Genomic DNA, 15,655 nt, shown 5'->3' with positions numbered 1-15,655 from the left:
GGGGGTACTGACTTTACCCCGCCTTATACACTGTGGTTTGCAAAGAACTGCCTGCATTTTCATTTCAGCACTACAAAAGAGCAAAGCAAAGGAATTCTAAGCTATCTATTCATAGACACACAGAATTATATTTTACCTCCCAGGCTGCCTCAGCTACCCATCTGGCACTCTTTGAGTCACTGCGCCCTGGGATCAGCTCTTGTTTGGCAGGCACTGCCTGTGTTCTGCTCTGCTGCAAGCCTCCACACACCTGTGTGTTTGAGGAATTCAGTGAATTACTCAAATGCACTGAATTTGAGCCTGAGCAAATTGGAATTCGGCCTGAGCAGCCAGGCCACTTACACCTGGGAGAAGAGCAAAGTAGAGCAAAGGGCAGTGCTTAATGCTGGAGGGCAACACTGGGGCCACCGCGGTAAAAAGGCTCCACAGGAAACGCTGCTTTCCTTCAACTTTCTTCAAAGTAAATGGCAGGGACAGGAATTTGGCAGCTAAAGTTTTGCAACAGCTATGCTGGCTCCTAAATGCTTCAGTCCTGGAAAAGAGAGGAAACCCAGGCTTTCTGGACTGCTGGGAAAAAGAGCTTGTCCAAGCCAGCCCTTGCGGAATAGCCAGGTATGACTTGGGAAACATCACTCAGCTAGAGAGAAAAAGGCTTCTCTGTTCTGCTCAAGTCCAAACACTTCCTTCTAAAGCAGTTTCCAAAAGCAGCTTTGCCAAATATCTTACATTCCAAACACAAAACCTGACAGCAAACCCTAAACCAAGAAGGAGCATATTGTCCACACATGGCATCTGCACCTTGGATAATCAGAGCCTTTCAGATGACTTTGAAGCCTCCAAAAGCCAAACCTACATCTTCAGATAACAAATGGCTGGCCCCCTCCCTGGGGTCTCTGGGGCAAATCACAGAATGGTTTGGGTTTGAAGGGACCAATCCCCCACCATGGGCAGACACACCTTCCACTGGATCAGGTTGCTCAAGGCCTCATCCAGTCTGGCCTTGAACACCTCCAGGGATGCAACATCCACAACCTCCCTGGGGAACCTGTTCCAGCATCTCCCCACCCTCACTCAAGAATTTCTTCCTCATCTCCAGCCTCATCCTCCTCTCTCCCAGCTCAAAGCCATTGTCCCTTGTCCAGTCACTACAGGCCCTTGTCAAAAAGTCCCTCATATAAGTGAGATTCTGCTTCTGCCACACTGTTTTGCATCTGTCTTTCCAAACTTTAGTCTGCCTCTACATCATCTCCTAGTCAAGTACTGATAGGTTCATGCTTTTTCATTCTGTGCAACTGCTACCAAAAGAGCACCTTAAGAAGCCATTCCTCCATCCTTCTGAAAGCAGCTCTTCCTCAATAATTAGTCAAGACAAAAGAAATCCTGCTGTAACAATTAACATGCTGTCACAGAATCACAGAATGTGGGAAGGGACCCTCAAAGGTCATCTTGTCCAACTCCCCTGCAGTAAGCAGGGACACCTCCAACTACATCAGGTTGCTCAGGGGGCCCATCAAATCTGACCTTGAATGCCTCCAGGGATGGGGCCTCTCTGGGCAACCTGTTCCAGTATTTCACCACTCTCATATTCTGATCTTCCTTGAGCTGCTCCTGAGATTGTCATTAATAGCTCCCTTAGATCATTTTTTATACTAGACCTTATTTGGGTTTGAATTGTGAAATTAACTTGAAGTGCCTTAGGAGTCTGGAGACGTCTCTGCTCTCCAGAATTAGCATCACTGCCTGGGATGAAAATATGAACCATACCTCCAGAAGTGTTCTATCAAAAGAACACACAAGTGAAAATGCACACCTCAGAAAAAAACCTGCATCTTGAGAGAAAAAAAAAGGCCACTCAAAACTAAGGAAGACAGCAGTGAGAGAGAAATCAGAAGCAAGGTCAACTTCTCTTGGAAGGGTCGGTACCTTTTCCTGGACAAAGCTGGCGTACCCCAGGGAGAGGGGAGAGAAGTCTCATTTGTCAGGCAAGGAGGGATCTGGTCTGCACGACTACAGACAAAACAGACAGGGGTAAGACAGAGAGGTTAGAGAAGAAACCAGAGGCCATAAGCTTGTTAGTTCTATGACAGCACCAATAAAATTGTTACCAAGACCCATGCTTCAGAAACACCACGGACAACACAGGGTGTGACCGAGCGAGGGGCGTGCAAGTGTGCTTCACCCTGCGCTTGTTACCCCACAGAGCTCTGGTGAGGTGACCACACCAGCAAAGCAGGACACCTTTCAATGTTTAACAGTGGAAACTGAGAGGAGAAAGTAAAGCCTCCATGAATTAAGAAAAAACAACATGGGTAAGGAATTAAATCAACTGAAACTTTACACAGAATGAGAAACACAAAACATAAGAAAGAAGGAAGAATGATGATGGTCACTGAAGAGATCACTGAAGATGACAGGAATAGGGAAACAAAATAAAGGAGGAGGAACTTAGTGAGGTAGCTTAGAACCATAGAATCATGGAATGGTTTGGGTAGGAAGGGACCATAAACATCATCTAGTTCCAACTCCCCTGCCATAAGCAGGGACACCTCCCACCAGCCCATCCTGTAGATGTGCCACCCTGGGAGGTGGTTAGTGATGGACCTCGCAGTGTTAGGTTTACAGATGGGCTCAAGGATCTTCAGACTCTTTTCCAACCTAAATGATTCTATGATTCTAAATTTGTAGTGATGTTACTTAATTACTTAAAGTCTGGGATCAAAGGGAACAAGAAGTTAAGGTGTGATATTTTTCATCTGGCTCAGCAATAGCATAAAAATTGCTTAGTTCTGGATGCTAAAGCACCCAGACTCTGCCTGTCGACCAACAGGTTGCTTCGACACATCAGTTACAGCCAGGAACCGACAGCTTGCTCTTACATCGCTGCCAGGACAAAAGCATCCAACGTCAGGGTGAAGGCTGCACAGCCTGCAGAACACCAGCAAGCCAACTCAGTACTTGGTCAGATGTTGCCCCCTTAGATTCCTCTCATGGGAGTAAAGAAACAAAGAAATAGATTCAAGGGGAAACTACAAAACTTTGAAATATTCACATATTTGAAGAACATTCTTTGGGGGAAGAGAGGCAGCAGAGGAGAGGCAGAAACCCCTCCACTCCATACCTGTCAAAAGAATCGGTTGCAACCTTGTAGAGGTAAATGAAGAGCTTGCTGCAGTGTCTCAGCGTCGGCGACACCGAGTCCAGGGATATTAGGTCATCCTCCAGCAGCCTTTGAAACAGTTGTGTGTTTGATGGGAAGACGTTCAGGGGGCTGATCTTCCTCAGGTCTGAGAAGCAGCCAAGTAACCGAACGGCGTCTGCCAGCTTCTCATACTGGATCTCTGTCCTGAAGAAGTGAGAGTTGGCTGGCTCGTAGCGCATGGCCGCCGTCAGCGTGCAGAACACCGTGTGGAGCAGCTCGAACACTTGGTTCTGGTTGACTTTCTCCCAGCCGTTCTTAGGTGGAGAGCACAAAGATCTCTCCATAGCAACAAGCAAGGATGTGACATAGACAAATCCCCCGACCTTCCTGAACACGGTTCTGGTGCGGTGGCTTTCTCTCAGCACCGAGAGCAGGGCCTGCGGACAAAACAAACCGTCAGAACAAAGCGGTCTGGGAAAAGTTGGGAATGATTATGGTTGATATGCTAGCCAAAGCCTTCTGTCATCTGTCAGAACTGAGCCATGCCTGAAGTCTCCAAAGAGCAGCTTTGTACTGCAGCAGTCCCCATCCCCAGGAACCTACAAAGTAAAGAGAGTGGGGGGAAGATAAATAAACCTGCCAAGCAAAAAGCCTTGACCAAGCCTGGAAGAGAAGCTCAAATCCCCAGGGAATTCCCTTAGTGCTAAGGCAGGGAATACAGCTATTGAAAAAGGGTACACTCTGCCACCACACTTGACAAGAGACTTCTAACAGGAGGGGGCAGACAACTGTCTGTAGCTATGAGAAACCTAAAGCTTGGAGCATCCTACCACAGATATCCCAGAAATCCACAAGGCATCATCCCCTGGCAGTTAGAAGCCACAACAGCACTCAGAGACAACAAAAAGTTAGCCCCAACACCCCCTTTTGTTTTAGCCTTCCTCTGCAATGAAACCCACAAATCTCCAAACTGAGCAAAAGTTGCTTTTAGGAGTTGCTGCTCAAAAATAAGCCTGAGTAAAACAACACTAGGTCAAAGCTTACTTGCTGAACAAATACAGAGCTACAGTATAGAGAGCAGAAATAAGATGAATCTAAGGCCTGCAAATGAAGGGCTGGAGAAACCATCCAGCCAAAACCAAGCCAAACAGGGGTCAGGAAAAGTTTGGCCCATGTATTATGTCCATTCAGAAAAAGAACATCAGCTACTCTGAGAAGAAACTGTGGGGCTAGATTAGCAGCCAAAAAGTCTTAATGAGACAAAAATGGATGAGAAGATTCTCTCTTCCCCCTCCACGTAGCCTTCCTTTCCTACCTTTTCACCACTTAGCTTAAGCAAGTTCTTCTCCTTTGTCTTCCACTCTGCTCCCCAGGACTTACAAAGACACAAACTCCTTCTGCATTTATACCTAACCAACTGGCAAAGTAAAGGAAGCCTGCCACAAGAGAAAGCAAACCAGCCCTGAAAATAAACTGTTGCCTGTTTGCCTTTTCCCTCTCATCTACTCTCATGACATCTACTCTAAAGAACATTCCACCTGGGAAGATCCTCAGGACTGTCAAAGCTCATTTTCTGTCCCCTGAGGCTGATTACCAGTGATGATGCCAAAGACACAAACTCACTCATTAGCCTTCATCTCTCATTCTGAAACCTGCTCTGGACAGATGGAAGACAATAAAAGCTGTGCATCAAACACACTCATTTCAGCTCCAGAGAGGACCTACATTCAGCAGCTGAACACCAGCCACCTGGTGGGCCAGGGTTGCTCCTTTGGGGCTTAGAAGCAGAATCCTTGAGCAGCATTTAACTTACCCTTAAGATGTCTGTTTTGAGCTGCAGTTCCATAAGTGGAGCTGAGTGCATCAGCCCCAGCAAAGTGCCCATATCGTCCTCTCCACTGGGTGACAACACCAACTGCTGGATGATCATCAGGGCGTGCTGCCGGCACTGGGGGTACTTCACGATGTTGTGCACGCATCGGGCACCACCAAACTCCCTGAAAATACCTGCTCAGAAAGGGGGAGTGAAGAATACAATCAGGAACAAATGATGACAACTCCTCACCCTCCCCTCTGCCCTTGTGAGGCCACATCTGGAGTATTGTGTCCAGTTCCGTCATCCCCAGTTCAAAAGGGACAGGAGAGAGTCTGAGGGAGGCTATGAGGATGATGAAGGGCCAGGAACATCTGTCTGATGAGGAAGGGCTGAGAGACCTGGGGCTGGTTAGACTGGAGAGGACCAGACTGAGAGGAGATCTTCATAAAATTACTAAATGGTATGGGGTTGGAAGGGACCTCTGGAGATCATACAGTGCAATAAACATCTTATTAACATCTATAAATATCTGAAGGTGGGAGGCAAGAAGGGGCCAGGCCCTTGTCAATGGTGTCCTGTGACAGGACAAGCAGCAATGGACACACACACTGGAACCCAGCAGGTTCCACCTCAACATCAAGAGAAACTTCTTTACTGCAAGGGTCACAGAGCCCTGCAGCAGGCTGCCCAGAGAGGTTGTGGAATCTCCTTCTCTGGAGACTTTCAAGCCCCATCTGGATGTGTTCCTCTGTGACCTGCCCTGGGTGACCCTGCTTTGGCAGGGGGGTTGGACCGCATGGCCTTTGGAGGTCCCTCCTAACTGCCACCACTCTGTGATGCCGTAAAAGCTGTGCATTTTCACTCCTACAGACTGAATGCAGGGTTGGAAGGGACTTTCAGAGATCATCCAGTCCAACCTCCCTTGCAGAGCAGGGTCACCCGGGACAGGTCACAGAGGAAAGAGCAGAAGTGTATTTCAGTGTGTCTGGTCACTTGCCCCAAGGTACCAAGTCAAGACTGCTTGGCTTCCAGGCATGATTTTCTCAATTCTCTTGTACCTATCCTGACAGTGGTCTCTCTGCTTACCTGCATTTGTGTTTGATCCTTGGAGTAGTACTGTCAAGGTCTCCATAACCAATAAAGCCAGCTGCTTTTGGTCCTCAAATGAAGTGTTTCTTGAATCCCCTGAAAGAAATCATTTCCAAAGTCAGAGTCATAGCAAAAATTACTCTTTTGTAAGACACTTTTTGGTAGTTTCCTCAACAATTTTCTTTGCTGCCCCAGAGAACATGCACCCTAACCATACTGCAAAGCAATTTAAGATTTAGTCTGCACAGGCATTCCTGGGATAGCTTAACTCTGAATGGCTTGAAACACTGATTTATGCAGACAAGAATTTAAACAGAAGCTTTGGAGCACTGTGCGAGCTCAGTGGCTGACACTGCAGCTGCCCGTGTACTTTCATAGCCCCAATGGCTGCTCCTTGAAGTCACAAGCCCAGACCACAGCTGAAGATGTAACAGGATCTCTCATTCAGTCCTTGAAAACAGCAATTCCACACAAAAGCACAAACCCACTGGCACATCATTACAATGAAAGACCAACTGGCTCTGCAAGTGGCATCTGAAACACAGAGAAACACTCCAGAAAAAGCCAGTTGTTTAAAAGGAGTCTAAGAAGAAGCAAGCCACAGGACGAGGGCATGTGGACCCAGGCAGCACCCTAAGCAGAGGACAACCTGCTCCATTTAGCTGCAAGAGAATTTCTGTCTTTCAATAGAGTTGCTGCCAACAAAGCTTTCTAACTCTAATCAGCTGCTACCACTCACCAAGGAGGTTTCAGCCAAGAAACCCAGGTGAAAAGAGCCAGTACTTAGGATTAAAGCAGAAGGGTCTCTGATGCACACTGACATGCACATAGAGAATGTAAAAGAAAAGGCTCCCTGCGCATGTGTGTGCACATGCTCCTCGGCAGGCTGAGCAGCTGTGGAGCTCATCTCAACTCTGGAAATGAGACAACTCTTTCTTTTTATATATTTCTCAAACGCTCTTGCAAAACGTAGACCCAACTTGTACGTTGGCAGCCTTGCCTGCACACCTCTGTTAAGAGCTCAGCTATGTGCTCGAGAGGCTCGCTTCAGATTTTGTCAAGCCCCCTAGGTGAGGAAGGGCAGAGGTGCTCTGTGCTGCTCCTATGCTTGCTCTGTTCACGTAACAAATATCAACCCAATCCATCCAAAAAAACACTTACAAAGCAAAACAGGAACTGCTTTTTGCATTCATTGAATCTTGCCTCAAGCACCTTGCAGGGTGTTAAGAGAGAAGCAATTCCAATGAACTTCTAAGACGGTGCAGAACCCCAAGCAGAATTCAGCCCCTGAGAGAGGCTCAGACTCTCTCGCTGCTCCTCTGAAGTGCTGACCTCCGCTACAGCCAGCCCAAACCAGAGCCATGCAGTAAGAAAATGGAAGAGCACACGCTACCTTGATCATTCAGTGCCTGAGTGGGATCTTTCAGCAGGGCTGCATACTTATGAAGGAGGTTTACCATCACTTCCAGCAGTCCCACTTCCCTGAAGACATCCTTAAAGATGTAGTCGTGGCGGGTGAACTTGAGGAGCGTCTTCGTGGCAATGATGCTGCACTGGAAGGAGGTGCTGGATTTCAGCAGGATGCTCACACTGATCAGCTCTTTACAGGGGATGTAGTTCAGGCTGAAGACAACAAATTCCAGCATCTCAAAGTATTTGGTCTGCACTTCTGGAAGCCTGGGAATTTTCTCAGCGAACTGAGACAGGGTGTGCTGGGATTCCAGGATGAAGTAGTTGGCGTTGTCTGCCATGTAAATATTGGTGATGGCATCAAGGATGATTTGTGCTAGGTAGTTGGTTTTTGCTCTCAAAAATGCATTCTGCAGGACTGAGAATGCTTGAATATTCCTCACACTATGACCTAAGATCAGGAAACAAAGGACAGTGGGGGGAAAAAGGGAAGAGAGAGTTCTGAATTGTCCTAACTGGTTAATGGAGGTCATCAACTTCACTAAGTGCCAATGAAATAAGAACATGGCAGGAGTTTGACTAAAACTGAAGGAGCCTCTGCACAACCACTTAAACTGCAAAACCTACAGCTTGTGTTTGTGCAGATGGCATCTTCACCTTCCAAAGTGCCCCAAAAAGAAACTGCAGGCTGGTTTTGTCTTTGAGGTCTAAAGGCTGGAGAGCTGCTGGTAGAAAAGGACCTGCGGGTGCTGGTTGACTACCAGCTGAAGAGGAGCCAGGGTGTGCCCGAGGTGGCCAAGGAGGCCAGCAGCATCCTGGCCTGGATCAGGAACAGTGTGGCTAACACTCTGGACTCAGCAGTGGGGGCTGCACTTTGAATGATTGGTTCAGTTTTGGGCCCCTAACTACAAGGCAGACATTGAGGGGGTGGAGCATGTACAGAGAAGAGCAACCTCAAAACAGCAGCTTTGAGGCCAACAGAACCAAGCAGCTGGTAAGTTCTTCTACTAAGATCCTGCAAGAGTCTTTTGCAAATGCTTTGTGTGGAATGCAGATTCTCTGTATTTTGTTTAAACAAACAAACATTAAAACCCACACCAACAAAAATAACAAACAGAGGGACAAAGAAAGCACAGACTCACCCTTCCCTGCAGGCTGTGGGACTGCAAACCCAGGTAGCAGGAAAGGTACTCCTGTGGTAACACCAGCTGGCTTTAACTCATTGACACCATATGTGGTTAAGGATGTTATCAAATTAACCAAGTCCTTCAAAGCATCCTTAGATTCAGCCTCTTTTGCCTGTTCTAATCTAAATGAAATGCAACAGATGAAGTTAACAGCACTAGTTGATCCAACCCAAATCACTTTAGTATCAGTTCCATTAAAGACCACACTTTTACTGATCTGCTCCTGCAGTATTTGAGCTACTGTCTGTTCATATTTCTCCCCATGCAGCCAGTCAGACATGACTGGCTTTAGGAGAGCACACATTTGTTTGCCAGAGAAATTCACCTCATCACTCAATCCTTGAATTCAACAAAGATGAGGACAGGCTGAGAGAGTTGGGTCCGCTCAAGCCTGCAGAGGAGAAGGCTTTGGGGAAACTTCAGAGCTGCATTTCAATGTCTGAAGAGGACCTACAAGAAGGCTGGGGAGGGACTGTTTAAAAGGCCCTCTAGATGACAGGACAAGGGGCAATGGTTTGACACTGGAGCAGGGTAGGTTGAAGTCGGACATCAGGAGGAAGTTCTGCACAACGAGGGTGGTGAGGCACTGGACAGATTGCCCAGGGATGTGGTGGAGGCCCCGTCCTTGAGGACATTCAGAGACCTGCCTGCATTCCTTCAAGCACATTTGCATACCTGAGGAGGAGGTCACAGAGGAAGTTGTATCCTTGCCATATCCTAAAATCATCCAACAACGTCTGGGATACATCACTGGAGTCTTTGAGAAAACAAGAAAGTCCAGCAAACATCTCAACTATTTCTAGGGGTGAGAGGTCATCAGACTGCTGCATGTTCTGCACACAGGTGGACAAACATTCCTTCTCTGAAAAGAATCACAAGGAACAAATCACAGAAAAATCCCACCACAACAAAACTTCCCTGGTTCAAGAACCATGGCAATAAAGCAGCTGTGAGTTAACTCCTATCACAATGCTGAAAATTACAGAGCATTTCACATCAGAGCACACAAAGGCTTCTCAAGTGGCTTTGGATCCCACCCCTAAACTCCTTTTGCCAACACTTTCTCCCTTTCATAACCCTTTGGCTTCTAAGAAGGAGGCAAAAAGGGTTTTTGATTACAAAGTTTGCCTGGAAAACTCAGCAGAATAAAGAAACAAATAAGGCAACTGTAGAGAGTCTTCTTAGTGATGCTCTGGTTAGCATTTCTTTGGCTGGCACACCTGCTGCCTGCTAAATCCTGATCAAAGACAGTGCTTAAGAAGCTACTAGCACTGAGAAACTGTCTCCTTTGGACACAGGCTTGGGTCTCAGCCAAGTGAAGGAGAGGCCCCCTGGTGACAACACCCTTGGAGTGGAGACCCTGCAGGGAAGCTGGGCTGCAGCACAGCAGCAGAAGTCAGCTGACTATTGCATCAATCAGTATCAGAGGTTCACACTCATGTGCTCCTGTGCCCATGCATCAGGTTTCCCTGAACATCTCCTAGTGCAGCTATTCCACAGACGTTGCTGTTCCCAGGGTACGCCACCCCTGATGTCCTGGAGAGCCTCCTGTCACAGCATCACAGAACATTAGTGGTTGGAAGAGACCTTGAGTCTAGCAGTGGTGGTTACAGCAGCCTCACTTAGCTTCTTCACAGAACCATAGACCTTTGAACTTGGAAGAGACCTTTGAAATCATCAAGTCCAAACGCTCACCTAGAGCTCACAACCCCACCACTGGTGCTAAGCCACTGCCCCTAAACCACAGCCCTCAGCACCACATCCACACAGCCTGGAAACACCCACAGGGACGGGGACTCCACCACCTCCTTGGGCAGCCTGGTCCAGGGCTTGCCAACTCTTTCTGCCAAAGCATGATGTCTGGATGAAATAACCTTCTCCCAGCACACTCCAATTAGCTCTCCCCAGTATGTACTACAGGGAGCAGCTTTCCTAGGCTGCTAATAGCTCAGTCTGCGTCAGCAGAACACATGGAGCTGGTTCCTCCTCCTGAGGCTTCCTTGGACATCTCCACAATTTATTGCCAGCTAGAGTGGTTCTCAGACAAACTGCCAACAGGGCATTTCCAGCTCGTCCTACAAGGGGCTGCTGCTACCAGCTCAAATGCAGGACCAAAGCCAGCTGATTCCCAGCAAGAATTATTGCTCACAGCAAGAGTTACAAAGCTGTCCATCTTCCCAGGGAATGTTTTTCAGGACAGGCAGTTAGTGAAGTTACAGAAAGCCTATCCTTTTGGTCATCATCAGCTCCACTGAAACAGGAGGGCAAACTCTATAGTCCCTCAGTGAGAAAATGAAGTGTGGGTGAGGAAGACTCAGCTACAAACACCTCCCTCACTACACAAGTGCTCTGAAATGTCACCTATCCATAAATAACTACAGATCAACAAAAAGTCTGGAAGCTTTCCTCAATCTATTCTTTTCATGCCTATTTGGTAACCAAAAAACCTCTTGGAGAAGCAGGCAAGACAACCAATAGCCCTGGAAGGAGGCACATACCATGGATGTACTTCACCACGTTGACGCTAAGGCCGTGGCGCGATATGGTCATCAGCACTTCCCCTGCACTCTTCCTCCAAGGCAGGTTGTAGGGAGGGCACCAGGAGGTTATTGCACTGAAGAGAAGCTGGAGATCATCCTTCTGGGCCAACTCTTCCGCTGGGGACACAAAACTGCACAACTTCACTAGGATCTGCAACGAGGAGTCATGAAACATCATCAGTACCCTAAGCGCTGCTACTGCTGCCTAGATTGAGAAGTTCTCCTTCTTATCCACAGCCACCTGTGCTGCTTTCCCTCTGCATCTTGCTTCTGTCATTTCACCTGAAGCCAAGTTTTAAACCTCTCACAAAAAGTTAGCAGAAGAGTTGAAATCTCTTTGGCTTCTTGTAGCCAAGAAGGCCCAGGGTATCCTGGGGAGCACTAAGAGGAGTGTGGCCAGCAGATGAAGGGAGGCTCTCCTCCCCCTCTACTCTACCATAGTGAGGTCCACTTCAATCAATAATGGCCAAAGATACCAAAGACTGGTAGGACCAGCTAGATCAAACCAGAACAACAGTCCACAGGTTGCTCCTTTTAAGCAGCTGGTTTTGTGAAGGAGATATTTGCCAAGGACAAAACCCACAGGGAGACTTGAAATACAACCTGCAGGAAAATCCATCTTACTCTCAGCCATCAGCTTGTGAAGAGCCCAGGAAGAGCAAAACCTGGTTGAAGTGCCAAGTTTGTGGAGTGTCCTCAGCTGAAGCATTTCTTACAAACCCCAGGACCTCTTTTACCTTCCTTACCTGTACAAAGACTTTCTGTAGCAGCGCCCTGCGCTCTGCGAGAGGTAGCTCATTCTGTGCTCCTCCAACTACCTCAGGCACATGTGGAAGGTCAAAAAACAGATAGAGACATTTCACAAGTGTGGAAGGCACTGACATAGTAGTCATGCAGTCCACAGTTTTCTAGGGGGAAAAACAGAAAAAGGAAACAACAGTTCAGCACATTATTGCCTTCAGTCAGGCTCCTAGAGTGCAGTTGACTCAAAGGCTGATTTTTCTTTCTCATGCTGCTGGTGAGGTGTCCACAGGGCAGTGTGGATTCACCTTCTATTCTTGAATGCCTACCTAAAAATAGGATCATAATTTACTTGCATGACAACAGCATCTAACAGCCACAGTTTGGAGCAGACACTGCACAGGACAAACAAAACCTGACAAGCTCTGCCAGCAGAAGCTCACAAGTTGCTCACAAGACCTTCAGCCAAGCCCTCGTTAGCTATCTGTTTTCTGCCAGCAGTAGAAAGAGGAGCAGGAGGAGGACTTTCATTTGCTTTCATTTGTTAAGAAGGTATAAGCAGGCATAAGGAGCAAGGTAGCAGAAAACATGAAAGCCCCAGTAGGAAGAAAGACAAGTTGAGGTGGAAGGCAGTGACATCCTAAACAGATGAGATGATGTGCTGGAGCACAGAGGCAGAGCAGAGCTGGAAAACAAAGAGCTGTCTGGTACACTGGCAGAGCTGGGCTCTCCAAGGGAGGGCAGCAAGGACTCACAGTGCTACCTCACTGCTCCTGCCTTGGCTTCTCTCAGCTGCCACTGCCCTCCTTGAAAGCGCAGCCCGAGTTCAAAGCTGGAGCGATTTATGTGCTGTGTGTGGCATGCATCTCACAGGGCACTAAGCAGCAGCATGCAGGAGAAGCTTTTGAGGAACAACACACACGGTGTGCATAATTCAAGAGAACATCATAAGTTAAAGTCCCACAATTATGATTAATTTTTTAAGGGAAGTGAAACCACCAGGAGCTCAAGCACAGAGGTTCTGTGCCAGTATAGCAGAAAAAGCCCCTTGACACAGAAGGCAGAATGTAGTGCCACATATTTTAAAGCATGTCCATGCCCTTGCTTTTGTCTCTCCCACACCAGTTTATTTTGAGCCTCACTGTTTGAGACTAACCTGTCCTGATGAAGCTAGTAAATTGATTGTGGTGAGCAGCATCCAACCTCTACTTGCTTCTTCGCTTTGATTGACCTCCAGAAACTGGACTATGGCACGACTTGCAGCCTCTGCAGGGGCACAGGTTAAAAATGCAGCATAAGAATTCAGTCTGACAGGCCACAGAAGGCAACACATCCTCTCAGCAGTCCTGGGAGCTGAGCCGGGCTCCACCTCTGCAGCAGCGCTCGAGGAGGGGACAAGGTTTGGGCCTGCTCTCTCCAGACACATTGCAGTCTCCCATACACTTGGCTCTGCCACTAGCAAGGCTGCAGAAAGTCCACTTTTAGGTCATGCATCATCCTTTGAACCAGCAGACACGTTTCAGTAACAATGGCTTCAATGCAAAAGAGGGAAGGCAATGATCAGCAGGAGCCCAGACAGCGCTGGGCAAACAGTTCCTGACTACGAGCAGGTACAGCTGCTACCAAACAGGCTGTGTGCAGACTCCTTTGGACACAGGCTCCAAAAGCCACCCATGGAAGAGAAGCTCTTACAGAATCATAGAACTGTTTGGGCTGTAAAAGACTTCTAAGGTCACTGAATCCAACCATCAACCCAACACCACCATGGCCACTAAACCATGACTCCAAGTGCCACGGCCATAAGTTTCTTGAACTTCTCCAGGCACGGGGACTCCACCACCTCCCTGGGCAGCCTGTGCCAATGCCTGACCACTCCTGCAGCAAACACATTTTTCCTAATCACCAACCTAAACCTCTCCTGGCACAATTTCAGGCCATTTCCCCTTCTAGTCATCTTTGAAGGTGTGACTCAGGGGTTAAATAGATGCTTCTGAAAAAGTTGTCATGCCGCTGGCATCCCCAAAGGCAGAGCCATGGCAGACTATAAATAGCAGCTTCAAAGATGTCAGTCTTAATTAAGCAGTACCTAAAACACAGACAGCATGCTAAGTGCAGGAAGAAGTTCTCTTGTCATCTGCTGTAAGCAGCTTTGATAGCTCCATCATCTCAGATTAATGTCTATCATCATACAGGTCTTCACTCATCTCTTCTACCTGCTCAAGTCACCTTTTTAAAGGCGTCAGATTTAACAAGTCCAAGTGCCAAGGGCTGCACTTTGGCCACATCAACCCCAGGCAGTGCTACAGGCTGGGGACAGAGTGGCTGAGAGCAGCCAGGCAGAGAGGGACCTGGGGGTACCGTAGGCAGCAGCTGAACAGGAGCCAGCAGTGTGCCCAGGTGGCCAAGAAGGCCAATGGCATCCTGGCCTGCATCAGGAACAGTGTGGCCAGCAGGAGCAGGGAGGTCATTGTGCCCTGTGCTCAGCACTGCTTAGGCCACACCTTCAGTCCTGTGTCCAGGTCTGGGCTCCTCAAATTAAAAAAAGATGCTGAGATCTCAAATGTGTCCAGAGAAGGGCAATGAGGCTGGGGAGGGGCCTGGAGCACAGCCCTGTGAGGAGAGGCTGAGGGAGCTGGGGGTGGTTAGCCTGGAGAAGGGGAGGCTCAGGAGAGACCTCACTGCTGTCCACAACTAAGATAAAGACCAAATTACACTCTTCTGTGTCCAAGATAAAAAATGGCTCTGCTGATAAACTGCAAAGAAAATCACCACTAAAGGCAGAGTCTGCAGACCAGTGGAATTTTGCAAAGAATAAAAAGGTAGCATTGTGGGAGGCCAAACCCAAACCACTCATGTGGTTTGCTGCAATGGGTATACATTCTGATGAAGGATCTTTATCAGTTTGATCTCCCAAAGTGGTTTGAAGATGACACAATGATAGCCTTGCAGCAAATCTGGCAGAAAAGTGCCTGAAGAAGTGAAAAGCATTTTGAGTGAAGAAGGAAAATCAAAAAAAGGTAACAAACCAAACCCCAAATCACCCCAAGCATACAGAGGGCAGGAACAGTAACTGCAGGTGTTGTTTCTGGAGGTAGGAGGGATTAGCTGAGCAGCCTAGAGGTGTGGTAAAACAAATTTAGCATTAAACAAACAGAGCAATACATACACAGAAGGTTGGCTGAAATCAGTGAAGCCAGACAGGAGTGAACTGAATGCCAAATGTGCTCTAAGCAGTGATGCACAGGGTCCAGCACTCAGGAAATCACAACAACAAACCCAAAAAATTGGCCTTCAAGAGGTTAAAGTGCTCCAGTTCTCAACTTTCTGCTCTTCTGCACAGCCTCCACAGGTTGTCCCCACAACCACTTATTCACATTCTGAGTGTGGAAGGCTCTTCCAAGTTGCAGGACTGCCCAGCATTAGGGGGACCTTTCAGAACCTCCCTGTGCTGTCAAGGGTATCTAGATCCTACCACAATAAATTGTGGCAGCTGTCAGTCTGCCATCTGAAGTGCTTGAGATGCAGCTCACATGGGCCTGTGGTGATAGAACAAGGAGTGGTCTTAAACTAAAGCAGGGTAGATTTACACTGGACAATAGAAGTTCCTTACTATGAGGGTGGTGAGACACTGGAACAGGTTGCTCAGAAGGGCTGTGGATGCCTCATCCCTGGAAGTGCTTAAGACCAGGCTGGATGAGACTGAGTGACATGGTTTAGTGGAAGGTGTCCCAGC

The 15,655-nt window shown here is 47.8% G+C and overlaps 1 protein-coding gene across 1 annotated transcript in view; it reads right to left on the bottom strand.

Annotated features, from left to right (window-relative positions):
* Positions 1-15,655, bottom strand: part of WDFY3 (WD repeat and FYVE domain containing 3) — a 76,554-nt gene that overhangs the window by 54,097 nt on the left and 6,802 nt on the right. Inside the window, exons 3-12 of the mRNA XM_054172698.1 lie at positions 13,079-13,188; positions 11,928-12,089; positions 11,140-11,332; positions 9,317-9,503; positions 8,597-8,763; positions 7,438-7,905; positions 6,042-6,140; positions 4,953-5,146; positions 3,119-3,576; positions 1,924-2,007 (exon numbers count right to left, since the gene is read on the bottom strand). Of these exons, the coding sequence (XP_054028673.1) occupies positions 1,924-2,007; positions 3,119-3,576; positions 4,953-5,146; positions 6,042-6,140; positions 7,438-7,905; positions 8,597-8,763; positions 9,317-9,503; positions 11,140-11,332; positions 11,928-12,089; positions 13,079-13,188 (2,122 nt within the window). The remainder of the gene's footprint in view (positions 1-1,923; positions 2,008-3,118; positions 3,577-4,952; positions 5,147-6,041; positions 6,141-7,437; positions 7,906-8,596; positions 8,764-9,316; positions 9,504-11,139; positions 11,333-11,927; positions 12,090-13,078; positions 13,189-15,655) is intronic.

This window comes from Dryobates pubescens, chromosome 24 (genome assembly GCF_014839835.1).
Source record: "Dryobates pubescens isolate bDryPub1 chromosome 24, bDryPub1.pri, whole genome shotgun sequence".
NCBI lineage: Eukaryota > Metazoa > Chordata > Aves > Piciformes > Picidae > Dryobates > Dryobates pubescens.
Note: the sequence above shows the minus strand (reverse complement) of the source record. Positions and strands in the feature narration are given on the sequence as shown.